General features: G+C 42.1%; 3 protein-coding genes across 4 annotated transcripts; all 3 read left to right on the top strand.

Moving 5' to 3' along the window:
• The first annotated feature begins 103 nt into the window (after positions 1-103).
• On the top strand, positions 104-6,337 carry ftr86 (finTRIM family, member 86). Its single transcript, XM_017430615.3, has 11 exons — positions 104-772; positions 1,092-1,187; positions 2,389-2,622; positions 2,735-2,897; positions 2,974-3,081; positions 3,167-3,220; positions 3,337-3,378; positions 3,500-3,541; positions 3,696-3,767; positions 3,839-4,041; positions 5,820-6,337. The coding sequence occupies exons 1-11, from the start codon at positions 263-265 to the stop codon at positions 6,153-6,155; spliced, it is 1,860 nt and encodes a 619-aa protein (XP_017286104.1). The 5' UTR covers positions 104-262; the 3' UTR covers positions 6,156-6,337.
• Positions 6,338-9,388: 3,051 nt separating this feature from the next.
• On the top strand, positions 9,389-12,206 carry LOC108244427 (C1q-related factor). 2 transcript variants are annotated; one of them, XM_017430621.3, is made up of 4 exons: positions 9,389-9,460; positions 9,703-9,810; positions 9,903-10,043; positions 11,478-12,206. In XM_017430621.3, exons 1-4 carry the CDS (start codon positions 9,454-9,456, stop codon positions 11,903-11,905), a joined length of 684 nt encoding a protein of 227 aa, XP_017286110.1. In that variant the 5' UTR covers positions 9,389-9,453; the 3' UTR covers positions 11,906-12,206. The 2 variants fall into 2 exon arrangements, with proteins under 2 accessions (XP_017286110.1, XP_017286111.1); XM_017430622.3 differs by having other exon boundaries at positions 9,411-9,460; positions 9,706-9,810.
• A 728-nt stretch (positions 12,207-12,934) lies between these two features.
• On the top strand, positions 12,935-14,478 carry LOC108244424 (C1q-related factor). Its single transcript, XM_017430618.3, has 4 exons — positions 12,935-13,033; positions 13,121-13,228; positions 13,303-13,443; positions 13,868-14,478. Exons 1-4 carry the CDS (start codon positions 13,027-13,029, stop codon positions 14,290-14,292), a joined length of 681 nt encoding a protein of 226 aa, XP_017286107.1. The 5' UTR covers positions 12,935-13,026; the 3' UTR covers positions 14,293-14,478.
• Positions 14,479-15,696: the final 1,218 nt, after the last annotated feature.

The following is a 15,696-nucleotide window of genomic DNA, read 5'->3' as shown; positions in this document are numbered from 1 at the left end:
TAATACTCTGAATGTTATATAATATAAAATTGTTAAAGACAATGACAAACACCACACCTGTTTTCACAGCTCCTCCCCAAGACAGCAGAGCTTGGGTATTTTAGGAGCATGTGATTCACCTGAACAGGCATTTCAGCCTTTTAGTTTGTGAGTGTCTTTCCGTTGGGATTTAGCACAACGTTTCTAGCCTGTTTAAGCAGGGAATTTTGTGGTCGGCCACTCATCCAGGTTTAAACTTCTGCTTCATCCCTCCCGGCACCACATGGCCTCGGCTTGGCCCGAAGAGGAGAGCTTCGCCTGCTCGGTGTGCCTGGATACCCTGAAAGACCCCACCACTCTGCCATGTGGACACTCCTACTGCTTGGCTTGTATCCAGAGCCACTGGGACAAGAGAGACACCAACGGTCAGTACAGCTGCCCGCAGTGTAGGCAGGTCTTCAACCCTCGGCCCTCGCTGGCCAAGAGCACCCTGCTCGCCGAGGCCATGGAGAAACTGAGGTCGAACAGCCTCAAGCAGGGCTCCTTCCAAGCGGCTTCCCCAGCCCCGCCGTCAGTGCCCATCTACCTGGAGGTTCTTTCGGACATAGGGCCGAGGAAGGGCAGCGTGTACCCCCAGCTTCCCGCGGTGGAACCCAGACAGTGCCCCCAACACAGTCGACCTCTTGACCTCTTTTGCCACGAGGACAGGGAGTGTGTTTGTGAGGTGTGCTGCCAGCATGGACATAAAGGACACCGTGTGCTCAAACCCCAAGAAGAGAGAATGGAGAGACAGGTATGTGATTGGCAAAAGAGGGGATTTATTTATTTTTTTTTACAGCTCTGCTTACGTGTGTGTGCCTCACGCCTGTATGACCTGTGGAACAAGGAACAGGTGGATCAAGAACCGTGTCATCGTGAGCCAGACTGTGGCTAATCCTGTTGTACAGGAGGCCTTTCATACATGTGCCTATCCTGCTTTTCAGTGTGATCTGACGGAAATATTGTACAGCATCATCATTTACCAATGCCCTTAATGTATTTACTGCCCGGCAGTATGTATTTGATCGCTTTTTTTAAATGACCGAACCGAGATATGTATGTTTTTTGTGCAGAAAGAGCTCCTTCAGATGCAGGTCGAGGTCCAGAGAAGAATCCACGAGTCTGAGAAGATGCTCCAGGAGCTCCCGCCTGCCGCCCGCCAACATAAGGTCTGCACGTCCTTCTGACTGCTTGTTGTGGAAATCTTTTCATTTCTGATATGTTTATAGTTTTAGTAAGGGTGCCAACATGAAAACCGTTGATTTACCAATCATCACAATTTGCCTGTTATTCTTCTCTTCCTGTAATTTTTAAATTTGAAATAAAACAACCATTGAAAAATTACATCAAAATGTGCAGCTCAATCAGGATTTCTCTGACTTTTGGTATTGGATGATGTGGATGAAATGCACAAAAAACCTAAAAGGTTTTGCCATAGACAATGAAATTTTGGCACATGGACTTTGGAAAACGCAGCCCTCTTTAAAACTCTGTAGACGAGGATTACTGAAACATCATTAGAAAGTTTAGACGAATCATGGAGAGTTGGAATTCACATGACTGAAAATGCAGTTTCGATATACTTAACAGACTTTACGTGATTGTCGTTTGAGTTTTAAGGGTTTTGGAGATTTTATCACAGAATATTCAGCTTACACTAAGATGTCACACACATAAACCTTTTAGGCAGTCTAAGCTTTCTAAAGGTTTTGAAACTGAACTCCTCCTTATGTCCACAATCTTTACACTTCTTTTACAGAATATACATCAAAACAGAAATTTTTTTCTGTCTCACAGTGCGTCTCTGACTGCTATAGAACTTGTTTTTCTCTTAAAACGCCCCTCCCCTAGTGTGCAGACTGCTCCTATTGGTTTCCACTGTGTTTGAGTTCAGTTTTCTCCTCAAAACTGGAAGTCAGGGGTCTTTTTAGAAACATAAAATGGACATGTGTGACAACCAGATGCTTATGGTCCAGGAGTTTTTTTAATAAGACTTTTAAGGCTCACCTTGTGCTCTGCTATTCTGTCTGCCTGTCTTATTAAGAGCGCTGCCAGAGACCATGGTGTGTGAGACAGGTAGCAGCTTGTGCATTTCTTTTAATCCTGGTTCTTTTCCATTTCTTATACAGTTCCTACATCAAAATGTTGGCTTTCTGTAATCTCAGATTATTACAAAAGTAAATCTCAAATTACTGTCGGGCTTGATAGAAGAATGTTTATGAATGTTGGAATTTCAGGCAGTAAGCACCCTTCAAAACTAAATTAAAAAAAAAAATTAAAAAAAAATCAATATGGATATGTTGTGTTTTAGTCTTTGGACCTTCCTCTCATGACATCCACTTTTTTCCATCTCTCTCTCTAAACCCCCAGGCCTTACTGCAGGCTCTGGAAAAGGAGAGTTCGGATTTATTTCCTGAGCTAGTCGAGAGCTTGAATCAAACTGGGACCAGAGTTGGTGAGCTCCTTGGCTCCCACGAGGTGGCCTTCTGCAGCCAAGTGGAAGGACTGGTCCAGGGCCTGGAGCAGGAGGTGGCCCAGCTCCACTGGAAGAGCGAAGAGCTGAGCAGACTGGCCGACACGCAGGATCACGTCTGCTTCTTGAAGGTAATAACCAGCGGAGCGCGACAATGTAAGGATTTCATTTGTATTTCACTGGAAGGTTTGCAACTGAAAGAGGAGGGTTCTAAATGTGGTGGTTTTTGTTTTGGTTTTCAAGAATTTCCTCCTGATGGAGCCGCTGGGTCCGATGGGTGCCACAGGACTGTCGGTGCTGAGCGAGGAAGAGGCCGTGGTGGCCTCCGTTCGCTCGGCCATGAAAGAGCTGCATGACTCAGTACAGGACCTGTGCCAAGCCACTCTGGCCAAAATCACCAGAATAGGTCAGATTTTCCTAGTCCTCTCTTTCTTTGGTCCTCCTTCAGTCTTGTTTGTTAGAAGTTCTTGTTGTGCTTGCAGTGAATCGTGAACCTGTGCCTTTACCTCCCAATGGTGTGGCGGCAGCAGCAGCAGCAATAGGCTCAACACTCGCTGGTTATTCTTGTCAGGCCAGCGCACAAGATACAGGTTTGCCGACTTCACCCAGCGCAACGCTACGCAAATAATCTCAAACTTGGTGGCGTGCTCCTGACCATCCATCCTCTCTTTTCAGTTGTATATGAAGTCGTTTCAAATCCTCCGCCTTTGCCACCTCCTCGACCTGAAGGTAAATGACTACACTTTGAATAATTAAATGCGCAGTCAGTAAGTGTACACCTGAAACTACACCTGTTAAGGTTCTACAGTTCAACATTTTACACAATCTGCTCATTTTCTCTCCAGCGTGTGAGCCCTCGAGGTTTGGAGGTTCTCTGAACCATCAAGGTAAGATTAGGTCTGCTCACAGCAGAACATGAAAAATATTTAGCTGATTGATGCTAAAGGCATGGAGTCGGTTGGAATTATTTTTGTTCATTTATATCATATTTTCTCTTTTAACATGAAGCTTCAGCCCCCCCTGCTCCGCTGCCTCCTCCTCGACCTCTAAGTACGTAACAATATGTAAAGTAATGCCTTTTTGAAAGCCACATAAATCAGCCACTTTCCTCTCTTCTTGGAGTGGTGCACCTCTACAATGTGGCAAGACAGCCTGAGAAGAAGCATGCCTTGTCTTTTAATGCAACGTGTTTTTGTGTTTGTAGCATCTATAAGAGCAGCAGCTACAGTTGAACCCGTGAATCCGGAGCCAAAAACAAGAGAGGAAATGTTAAAATGTGAGTCCATCTCACTTTTTTCGAATTGCGCACGTTCAGATGTTTTATCACAATCCGTCCTCTTCCTTCAGATCGCTTCGAGCCAACCTTGGACCCTAACACGGTGTATCGACACATGAAGCTGTCAGACGGGGGCCATAAGGTCACGATGCGTTCTGAGAACCTAAACCCACCGGACCACCCTGAGCGCTTCGTCTTCTGGAGGCAGGTTCTCTGCCGAGAGCCCCTGGCAGGGAGCCCTTACTACTGGGAGGTGGAGTGGACCGGCCAGAAGGTGACTTCTTCTTAAACACCAGTTTTCTTAAAGTGAAATCACAAGTGCATGGTCAGCACAAACAAAAAATGGGAATTACTGGTGATTTTTGCCACAATAATATATGCAAATGTTTTATCCCACATGTGGTGTCTGTTACCTGCAGAGCTCTGTTTGGTCAAAACACAGTTTAGCTCTGGTTGGGTAAATTTGAATAATCTGCCAGTCTGGATTATTAAAATTTTACTTTGGGTTCTTCGGGTTTTAGCCAAAACATACAGATTTTTCTCCTTTTGAGGCACCATTGCCTTTCCGTGTCCTGTCAGCATAGCTCTATCTTGTATGGCTTTTTGTGAAATTTGGACTGTTGTGATGCTTCTAATACGCTTAGTTTTCCATCTTAATGTTTGTAATTGTTGTTATTTAAGGAGAAATGTCTCAACCCCTAGCGGTTAAATTGTCAATAAGTTTGATAGCCATGTTTTTGTTCGCCCCAAAATTCTTTTGAATATTCCCTCTGTACATCTGACATTTTTATCTACCACAGTTACAGCTTTTTGCTAAGGACACCTTCACAGTGGACGTCGACCGTGCTACGCTCCATATTAGATCGTGACAGGATTGTAGCAGATTTGTTGTCATACTTTCTTAAATCTGAAGACCATCCTGATGGGGGTGTGTTTTTAGTGCTCACCAAATAGGTTTTTCCTGGTGCTGTTTGCAAATTTGAGATTCTCTTCCGTGCCCTCACCACATCCCACATGCCTGCGCTGGCTCAAGTCTCTCTTTTAGCTATGCAGTAGTGTCCCCCCTAGCTGTCGGCAGATTCCTGACACCAAGGTGTGTTTTCATGACCTCTTAACCCTCTCAAGGCAGACGTTGCAGATTTGCAACAGCGAATTGCATATACCTAATTACTCCACATTCATATTTTATGAGCCTTATTTTACACAGATGATAATTTCCCCAAATATCTGATTTTTCCTGTTACTAAAACTTAATTTGAGCCTGAGAGGGATAATGATTAGTTGTAGTTGAGTCTTGAAGCCAGTGTGACCAGTCCTGCTTCAAAGTCACAACAACCAAGCCACATCGGTGTACGCAGACCCCAAATTATGGATACCTCCCACCCACCGATACGCTGCCACTGTGATGGTAAACCCAACTCACCTTTGCTACGTAAGCTTTGTGGTCGCTCAAAACTCTCCACAATGGGAAGTTCACTGTGTTCCTAATATGCAATCTTTAGACCTCATCAGGACCCTACAATGACCTACCATGTTCTGTTTTTTTTATTTTTTAACATTGTTGTGTAGTCATTATCCACTCTGAAGGAGACCTAAACTGCACTATGGTAGCCTAAACTTTGCATTGGTTATTGAAGCTAAAATTTCCAAATGGAACTGAGGTGATATGAATATCAGTGATTTCTCACAATGACCCAGAGAATACTGCTTGGTGCCAGAATGTTTACCATTGTTATACCATGTTCATCTGTGAAGATGTTGTCTGTTAGGACATCTTTATGTAATTATGCTACCCCAAAAGACATCCCGATTGCCAGACTGTAAAATAAATTCTCTCCAGCTGTCAATTCTTGTCATTTTGTTTAATTACAAAGTTAAAAAGAAAAACATTTAGAGCTAGCTGGCCAAGAGTCAAACCTAGAATCTTCTGAGAAGCACTTAAAGGAGCCACTCACATGCCTGTTGAATTCCTCCCTCATAATATTTGACATTTGCAGGACAAAGTGCATTGCTGAATTTCCTAATTTGCTTTTCTTTCGCCCCGTCACACAGGTTACCATCGGTGTTGCGTACAAGGAACTGGAGCGTAAGGGTTCTGACGATAAAAGCCGCCTGGGCCACAACGCTGCGTCCTGGAGCCTGTACTGGTCTGGAACTGGCTTCTCCTTCTGGCACAATAACCAGGAGAAACTGCTGGGCTCGCCTAAAGCCAAGAGGATCGGCGTCTATCTGGACCAGCACGCAGGGATTCTGAACTTTTACAGCATCGTCAACAAACAGGCGGTTCCCATCCATCACCACGAGACGCAGTTCAACGGGCCACTGTACCCAGGATTCAGGCTGTGGGCAGGAATAGGCGACACGTTGACTATCTGCCAATTAGACTGAGCAGAAAATACATGATCGCTGTTAGGTTAGAACTTCTTTTAAAGTCTCTCTATGTCTTGTAGCTCTGTGAAGCAGAGACAAATATTCAGGGATGTCCAGTTTACATGCAGTAATCATGCACTCTTCATTGTTGTGATGTACGTCTTTATAATTAAATCAATTGGCAATAAATATGTGCTTTATTTTGTTTTTTGTTGAATGAGCTGAAGTACTTTCAAGTCTTTTATGTTCATCATACATTGTAGGATCATTCTGGTACAGACCATCACGTTTTATCACACCTCTCTGCGCTCAAATGTCAACGAAGGAATTTTATCATATTTGTTCATCCTGCGGCAGGTCAATAGAGGCAGAGATCAAGCTTTAGATCTTTAGATTGTGACACCATGAAATTTACATTTGCATCTGTGGCTTAGAGGTTAGAGCAGCTGCCCTCCACTGAGATAGTTGGAGATTTGATTCCACCAGTATGCTTCATGTCGAAGTGTCACTGAACCCCTCACTACCTCCGCTGTGTGCCCCATATGTGTATGAATGTGATCTAAGTCACTGATTTATTCAGGTGGATGAATGTGTGAGTGGATAGGTAAATAAGAGCAGATTGTGTTGTGAAGTGCTTTGAGTGGCCTGGTTGGGTAGAAAAGCACAATATAAGTGAAATAAGAAATTATAGCCCGTTCTTCATGTTTGAGTTATTTAAGTAGCCTAAATGTGTTAGAATTTATGTTTAAACATCTGAGTTTTAGTTGAAATATGAAAACTGAAGCATCATGATGAATCTTGCCTTATTACAAATGCAGACTGAATTTTTTTTTTTTTTTTTTTGAAAACATTTTGCAGTGAGTTGCTTCGTTTGCAGAGAGTTCAGCTTTGAGCTGAACTCTCATGCGAATCAGTCTCTTCTGCCCCTTCTTGAGGGTCATTAAAGGGATAGTCTGGTCATTTTAAAAATGTTCTGTTAAATAGTTATCAATAGTTAGTACCTTATCAGCCATGACATCAGTCACGGAGCTTGGAATACAGAGAAAAGGGCAAAAGTCTTCATCCAGGCTAGGCCAGTGGCTAGTTAAACAATGTCCCTTTATTATCTTTCAGGCTTATAAAACAACTCTCTCAAAACACCTGATTGGTTAGTTTGACACTTTTCTCAACCAAACGTCAATGTGTTACTATTCGAATGTATGAGAGCTGAGTGTAGACTAAGGCTAGGCAATCCTGGTCCTCGAGGGCCACTACCCTGTATGTTTTACTTGTTTCTCTGCTCCAACACACCTGAATGAATCAGTGGATACACAATAGTTTCCTTTAGTTCTTAATGTTTGTCAAGTGAACCAGTGCTGTCAAACAAATCATTTTTATACTGGCAAGAGAAACTACTAGCTGCAGTCAATCGTGATCACTAAGAGAAGTTATCTATTATCCAGAACTTTCAGCACCACTTATTAAAAAGACTTAGGTGAATGTATATGTATATATAGATGATCCTATATGTATAATTTTAGACACAATCCTGTCACACAATAAATTTTAAACTTTTGCACTTGTTTAAAAAATCAGCCCACCCTCATTAAAGTATGGTTCAAATAATTGTTTTTTACAAATTTTGCATGTCATTCATGTCCATGATGATTGGATATAAACATCTGACTGTGACTAAAGATCTATATAATGTTTGCATAATAATGACCTGGAATGTATTGGTTGAATATATGACCCAAGGGAAGCATGTGCAATGTGAAAAAATGGCCCCAAAATGGAGCTTGACAACTGGGAGGAGCTGTAGAGCAAAAAAGAAGACAGAGCAAGATCTGTCTGATAAATAAGAAGTGGATCACTGTATGACAGTATCCTGAAATACAACCCAGTGGTGATTCAGAAGAAGAAAATAAAAGTATTTCATGTTCCATAAAACATGCAATTATAGTTTAAAATAAAAAGATAACCTTCGTGTACCTTTTAGTGTGGAACATCATAAAGTACTTTGTATTTAGCTTGTTCAGTTGTGTCAAAGAGATAATGTTAACAAGTGGTTAGAAATTAGTCTATTGTGGTTTACAACTCACAAAAATGCAGAACAAAAACCAACATGACAATGTTGCTGTGCCACATTTAGATGCTTGATCGGCACCTCTAGGTGTCTCTGTTAGACAGCAGGTCCCTCACAGGAAAAGTTTTCTACATGTAAGATTAACTTAAAACCAAACTATGATCTACTTTCTTACCCTAACCAAGTAAAACCTCATGAACTACTGGATAAATTCTGATGAAACTCTCTAAGTAATTATTAGGTGTACATATACAAAAGATTCAATTTTAGAAATGACCCAATTCAAGATGGCTCCTACAGCTAATCAACATTAGCAGACACAAAAATGGCTGTAACTCAGTTTTACTGTTATTGAGTTAAAATTTTGTGTGATAGTAGCTGGGACTCAATCCCAACACATACTCCAAGCGCTACTTGATAGCATGAGATTTTTGATTAAACTGTTGCTATTAACTGGAGTCAACCCAGTCTGTCTGTTAGCAAAATTTCTCATGAACAACTGGATGGATTTTAATGAAACTTTCACAAAGTAAGTATTAGACATGCATCTAGAACTGATCAGCTTTTGAAGTCAAGCAAATTTAAGATGGCCACCGCCAACTGAACTTACAAAACTGAAGAAAGACTATAACTTAGTCAATTTTACAGCTCCTGAGCTAAAATTTGGTGTGGTACTAGTTGCACATCACCATCAACAAATACTCTGAACGTCACACAATGAGCATGATCCTTGCTTAAAACTTTGCCATTATGTGTTGGAGTGTCCCCTGTTTGTCAGTAAAATCATAAACCACAACACAGATTTTAATGAAATTTAAAAAGTAGTCAGTGGGTTTAAACCTACAACTGATTGACTTTTGGAGTCAAGACGGTTGTCACGGCTAATCAACCACAGCAAACATTACTTTATTTTACATTGCCACGACTTTATTTCAGCATTCAGTGGTTACGATAAAAACAATGCAACATCAAAAGGTTTGGCAGCTAATGGGAATACTCAGGTACCAGATAATACCTGGATTGTCTGAGTCTCAATGTCCTGAACCACTTCCTGTAAGTCTGTTCATATAAGTGTTAGAGAATGAGAACTTGTTGTCGTGAGAAAATCCAGTCGAGTTTTAACGGCAAATGGGAGGAACATAAAGAAGAGGAGGAGCGGCAATGAATAACACACTGATGGTTACAAGGGACACGGTCAGTGTACACCTTTCCCATTCTTCAGAAGCATCATAAGGCTTTACCTGCATTGCCATGAAAGGTGAGACAAAATTTTGGCTTTATTTAAAAAAGGGTAAAAGCTAGGACTTTACAGGCAAGAACATTTTATTCTGACAAATTTAGGATTTAGGTTTAATTCCAGTTTCAATTCTTTAGGATACCTGTTAGGGATTAGTATCAATATGGTCAGATGAATTGATTTTAAAATACTTACCTAAAAATATCTTTGTGAAGTTTTCTTGTATTTGGTTGTACTTTACGTTGTACTTTCCCCCCCACCAGCAGCGATGTTCCTGTGTCTGCTGCACGCAGCTTTTGTTCACGGTTTTGAATTTCCCTGGAGTGAATACGGCCAGAAATCATTGAGTACAGATTCTGCTCCAATCTCAGGTGAGGCACCGTCTTCCCTTTCTCTTTTTGTTTAATCTTCCAAAGAAATCTCACCGCACACTAATGCATGTGTGCGTTTGTGTGTATTCAAGTGTGTCGATATGACCCGGCGTCGTGTGGCTGCTGTCTGATGCAGAGACAGATTCAGAGGATGGAGCAGTTCTTTAACAATACTGTCACTGAACTGAACCAGGAGCTGACGAACACCAAGATGATCCTCCACAACCTCAGAGGTGAGTGGTTCTTCGACTACAAACCACAGACATGTGGTCAGAGCAGAACATGCACAATCTTTGATTTTAAAGAGATAGTCTGGTCATCAATAGCTAGCACCTTATCAGCATTTATATCAGTCACAGAGCATGGAGTGTGAAGAAGGAGGCAAAAGTCTTCGTCCAAACAAGAGTCTGTTTTATTATTGTTTTTCATGCTTGTAAAGCAAGTCTCAAAAACATAAAAGAATGCTACATTAGCGAATACTGGACCTCTAATCTTTTGACTGACACCATTTGTTTAGTTAGGCACTGCTTTTTCAACCAAACAACATCTGCATTACTGTGCAAATGTATATGTCTGAGCATCAGTATTATTAAGGATGGATGAAGTGTTCCCACCTTTTCCTGATGTTCAGAACTATATCCGAAATGTGAGTTTTTATCATTTTGGACCTGGAGTTTGTGAACTAGGGACATAGGGCAGTACCATCAAGAAAGTCCCGCCTACACACCCTTCCAAGTCACCAACAGGCTGTCAATCACAGTGTAACATGACACTTTTCCTCAATTAGCTTAGTGTATGTTCAAAAAATGCATATTTGAACATACACTAGCAAGTTAAGAGCTACACGAATTACCAAAAATCAACACACAACACAGTTAACAAAAATGATCAGAAGTGTCTTTTTATTTTTTTATTCAGGAAAATGTCACTTTTGTTTACATGGAGGAGCAGGATCTGTACTGCATCAAGCCACTAGGGGGCGTTTGTCATCTCTGGCCTCAACTTCTGGCTTCCGGTTGTGTTTCTGGTTATAATATATCTCAATGGTGCTGAGGCTTTAAATGTATCAGTCCACTGGGAGATAAGTAAACCTTTGCCTGACTCATCAGCCTCAGCACCATCGGCATATACACGGTGTACCTATCCTCAGCACACATACATCTGAGGAGTAACACAAACATGGTTGGACTGAAAAAACAGCAACAAACTAATTAGTTTCATGTAAAAGTGTTAGGATTTAATATCAGCTAATGTGACGTTCTTTCACACCATTGTTGTTTTTGAGAGAGAGTTGTTTTATAAGACGATAAACAACAAGTCCTCATTTGGCCTAGTCTGGACTATTGTCTCTTTCTCCATACTCTGTGCTCTATGATTGATAAAGTCCTAAGTAATAATAACTAGAACATCACTTAAAAAATGACAAGACCGGTAGTGTCCAATCCTGGTCCTGGAGAGCCACTATCCTGCAGGTTTTAGTTGTTTCTCTGCTCTTCAGCAGGTCTTCAAGTTCTCCAGAAGCCTGTTAATCACTCAGTTGTTTAAATCAGCTGTGTCACAGCAAAAAAAACATCTAAAACATGCAGGATAGCAGCCCTCCAGGACCAGGACTGGACACCACTGAACTGGACAATCCCCTTCTTGACTCTTCTTCTCTGGCTCTCCAGCTAGCCGCAGTGCCTTCTCTGTCGCTCTGAACAATCAGGCAAGTTTGAGCTGCTTCGGCCCCTTCAGTGATGACAGACTGATCATCTACCAGCATGTGTTCCTCAACCTGGGGGACAACTACAACCCACAGACTGGCGTCTTCACCGTTCCCAGCTCTGGTGCCTACAGCCTCGCCGTCACAATCTACGGCCTTGTTTCTCCTGATAAAAACCTGGCCTCCTGCGCCAACCTGCAGGTCAACGGCCAAACGGTGGCTCCCCTCAGTGAAAAACACGGACCGGACAGTGAAGACAGCAGCACGGCTGTGGTTGCTGTGCACCTGAATGCCGGGGACAAGGTGTCCGTCAGCCTGCCAAGCGGATGTACCGTCTGTGACGACAGCCACCACTTTAACACTTTTACTGGCTTCCTGCTATATGCTGTTTGATTTATTTTCTTCAGGCTGTTTAATGACATGTCTTTATGATGACAATTAGCTGGTTTAGGCCCTGATTTGTTGAACTCATTGATCCCAGCTTAATGTACCTCCTTCTCGGTTAGTTTATTTTAGGACCATGCTCAGATTATGCTTGAAAGAAAGCTTTTTAATTACAAACAAGCTAATGAACAACTGTCGTTCTTTTTAGAAGGACGTATCTTGGTTGAAGTTGTTTATCCTCAGCTAATAAAATGATCTGATTTGTTGTTGAAATTTCTTAATCTTTCCCAGAAAATAAACATGTTTAAACCAACAGCAACATTATTAGTGAGTATTTTCATTCTCATCAAATAAATCAATAATCCTAACATTACATGCACACAAAACATGCTGCTCTTCCAACGCTGTGGGTGGAGGGATGGTGGTGTGCTCAGCTTCATTAAAGGGGCAGTTTTCCACAGTACCTTCTCACAGAATAAGAGGATAAATAAAAAGTGTGTGATCTTACCCTAAACAATGAAATGCTTTACAAATATCCACCAAAAGATTCATTTTTCATCTAACACTGATACAAAACCCCTCCTTTATGGCCCTTCTTTGTGTGGTTTTGGACACATCACCTTAAGAAAATCAGTGAATAAAACAAAGACAGTTTAATCACACACTAAGGGAAGGATGATGAATGCACATATATACTTTAACATTTGCTATCCTCTATGAACAGTATTATATAAATGGAATAAGTGGCTCCCTACCAGTCTTTGCACAAAGTTGAGCATTAAAACAATTTCACAGCTCTTTACCCCCGATCTGATGAGGACCACGCCAATGCCTCTACAGATGATTGATGATACCTGATCTGCATCGACAGCCTCAAGGGTGTGTGCCCTTTTCTGTTCGGTTTCAGGGAGTGAAAGCTCTTGGTGACAACAAAACATCCCCAGACATTCACTTTTTAAAAGGAACTAGGATGGATGATAAAAAAGAGGAACAAAACAAGGCAGAGCTGTCAGAGGAGGAATCAAACGGTGAGGAGGAGCTCTTAGAGAGTTATATACCCATGACTTTTATCAACCAGCCCAGTGTAGCTCATCTCCATCATTCTGCACCTGTTGTTATTCATCATCACCATGAAAGGTGAGTCTTAACACATCTGCACACAAAGCTGTGCACCAGTTCAAACTAAAAGGCTAAATTAGACTCTAATGTATTTTTTGTCCTCAGCTGTTGCGCTGCTGGGTCTGCTGCATGCTGCTGCTGCTACTTTAAACTTCAAATTTAGCTGGAATGGGCCTCATGCTGAACCCGATTCTGACCCCAACGCAGACAGTGGTGAGGAATCGTGACTGGGTATCAGGCTGTGTAACTCTTCATCTGCAGGTGCGCTCATGTTCGTCTGTGTTCAGCCTGCAGCTGGGACCAGCCGTCATGTGGGTGCTGCCTGATGGTGCGGGAGATGGACAGGCTGAGGACATACTTCAACACAACCCTGACTGAGCTGCAGGAGGAGTTTGCAGAAACAAACCAAAGTCTCCAGTCTATTCAAGGTGGGCGGCTGGTGGATTATATAAGGTTTACTCTTGCACAAATTTTCAAGATGGCTGCCACAGCCAGCTGGTCTTACTAAACTCATAAATGGCTCTTATATTAGTCAACATTACAGATGTTGACCCAGAACTAGCTGTGGTAGGAGCTGACACTGATCGATTTGTTCTGGGAGCTAAAAGATTGCACAAAATCTTTCTTTAATATGTCGCTGTTAAGTATTTGTGACCAACTATGACTGTCTGTTAGGAAAATATTTCATGAACCACTGAATGGATTTTAATTAAACTCTTAGGAAATAATCATTGAATGTAGCTCTACAAATTATTAACTTTTGGTGACAATTCAATACAAGATGGAATACTAGGCCTTCAATTATCCCTGTTTTCAGATGTCTAACCTGTTGTCTCTACTTTGCACTTTCAGACAGCCGTGTTGCCTTCACTGTATCTCTGTACAACAATAACAGTTTGACGTGTGACGGTCCCTTCAGCGAAGACTGCATCGTAACTTACAGACACGCCTTCCTTAACCTCGGAGAAGCCTACAGCACGAACACCGGTATCTTCACTGTTCCACACTCCGGTGTGTACAGCCTGGCTGTGACTGCCTTCGGTTCTTCTGGAAACACCCTGGCTGTCTGCACCGCGCTGCAGGTGAACGGCCAAACAAGGGCTGCAGCCAAAGAATTCAAGACGAAGGACAAAGAGGACAGCGCCACGATAGCTATTGCGTTACACCTTCAGGCTGGAGACAAGGTGTCTGTCAATTTAGCCAAGGACTGCTTCATCTGTGATGACGATAACCATCATAACACTTTCAGTGCCTTCCTGCTTTATGCTGCTGAATAACTCTGGGAGGTGGTTTTCATGCCAACTCTACTCCAATTACTAAGTTACAATCTGCTGGCTGAAATCTCACTGAGGTGCTGTGAAGGCTCTCACCTCACGTCTGTCTTTATGAGGGAAACCTTGTTTTAAAAAGCCTTTTCACCTCATCTTAATGATGGCATGCAACTCTTATTAATTAACACTGAATTAATTAAAAGAAGGTTTTAGCAAAACTGTTTGTGTGAGTGGGTTTCCTTTTTTCATTTGGGGAGGTGTTTATTATCCATTATATTACAAAAACAGCACTGATTAAAGGCCTAGCATTCCTTGAAGGAAGTTTTAGACCAGGGGTGTCCAAAGTCGGTCCTCGAGGGCCGGCATCCTGCATGTTTTAGTTCTCTCCCTAGTGGTTGTAACAACCTCCTCAGCAAGTCAGTGTTCTGCTTAGGCCTTCTAATGAGCCATCATTTGATCCAGGTGTGTAAAACCAGGGAGAAAACTAAAACATGCAGGATGCCGGCCCTCGAGGACCGACTTTGGACACCCCTGTTTTAGACTAAGATCGTCTCATACCCAGAAAAGACAAAGTCAGTTTGGTTAGAATTTGAAAATAACATTACGAGCAGTTTGGTGCAATATTGCAATATTCTGTGTGATCTGTTAGGGTTTGGAGCATGTGTTGTGAACAGTGACGTGAGGTGAGGTTCATGGTTGGTGAGGCACTGACTCCTTTAGCGTCAGATTTACAAATATATAAACCCAAAAGGGTAGCTTATTCAATTGGCTACTGGTTATTTCATATCTCATCAGCATTCTTCAGACACTCACACTCTCTCTCTCATGTACGTATTAAAGATAAGATAAGAAAAAACGTTACAATTACAATTTTGGCAGTCCGAGGGAGCAAAACACAAAAATTAACGGCTCTCGGCAGTGCACGTGACTGTCACTCGCCTCTGCGTAAAAGGACAACAACAACAAGCTCCCGTTGGCTCACGTACGCCCCCTTCAGTGCGGCAGAGTACTGCCTGCCTCTCCCTTCGCCTTTTCACCGCGGTTTTATGTCCCCTCAGCAAAGCTAAATATGTCACTAACAAACATTAAACGTAAATGGTTAAAGACATTAACCAGACTGTGGAAAATCAGGGTATATAAACCATTATATTGGCGTCATGCAGCAATACGCCAACAGGCAGGGGCCAATTGCAGTTTGTGATGGATTGCGCATTCAGAGGTGAGGTGAGGCTCATTGCTGCCGCACCTCGCGTTTCACCCCTGTATTTGAACAGGAAATATGCAATTTCAGCGATTTTGACTATACAAATGCAATTTTGATTATTAAAAAGGTTCAAAAATATTAATATTCATTTTATGTTATCATTTTTGTTTTTCTTGTCACGATGACAGGCGAGGCTCAGCCTCACC

This window comes from Kryptolebias marmoratus, linkage group LG2 (assembly GCF_001649575.2).
Source record: "Kryptolebias marmoratus isolate JLee-2015 linkage group LG2, ASM164957v2, whole genome shotgun sequence".
In the NCBI taxonomy this organism is placed as follows: Eukaryota; Metazoa; Chordata; class Actinopteri; order Cyprinodontiformes; family Rivulidae; genus Kryptolebias; species Kryptolebias marmoratus.
Note: the sequence above shows the minus strand (reverse complement) of the source record. Positions and strands in the feature narration are given on the sequence as shown.

Excerpts from the sequence above, each read along its gene's own strand:
- LOC108244424 (XM_017430618.3), top strand. Across the intron at positions 13,229-13,302 it reads TGACCCCAACGCAGACAGTG|CCTGCAGCTGGGACCAGCCG; the intron begins GTGAGGAATCGT and ends GTCTGTGTTCAG. Across the intron at positions 13,444-13,867 it reads AAGTCTCCAGTCTATTCAAG|ACAGCCGTGTTGCCTTCACT; the intron begins GTGGGCGGCTGG and ends TTGCACTTTCAG.
- LOC108244427 (XM_017430621.3), top strand. Across the intron at positions 9,811-9,902 it reads AGATTCTGCTCCAATCTCAG|TGTGTCGATATGACCCGGCG; the intron begins GTGAGGCACCGT and ends TGTGTATTCAAG. Across the intron at positions 10,044-11,477 it reads GATCCTCCACAACCTCAGAG|CTAGCCGCAGTGCCTTCTCT; the intron begins GTGAGTGGTTCT and ends CTGGCTCTCCAG.
- ftr86 (XM_017430615.3), top strand. The coding sequence starts at position 263 with ATGGCCTCGGCTTGGCCCGAAGAGGAGAGCTTCGCCTGCTCGGTGTGC. Across the intron at positions 1,188-2,388 it reads CTGCCGCCCGCCAACATAAG|GCCTTACTGCAGGCTCTGGA; the intron begins GTCTGCACGTCC and ends CTAAACCCCCAG. Across the intron at positions 3,542-3,695 it reads GCCTCCTCCTCGACCTCTAA|CATCTATAAGAGCAGCAGCT; the intron begins GTACGTAACAAT and ends TTGTGTTTGTAG.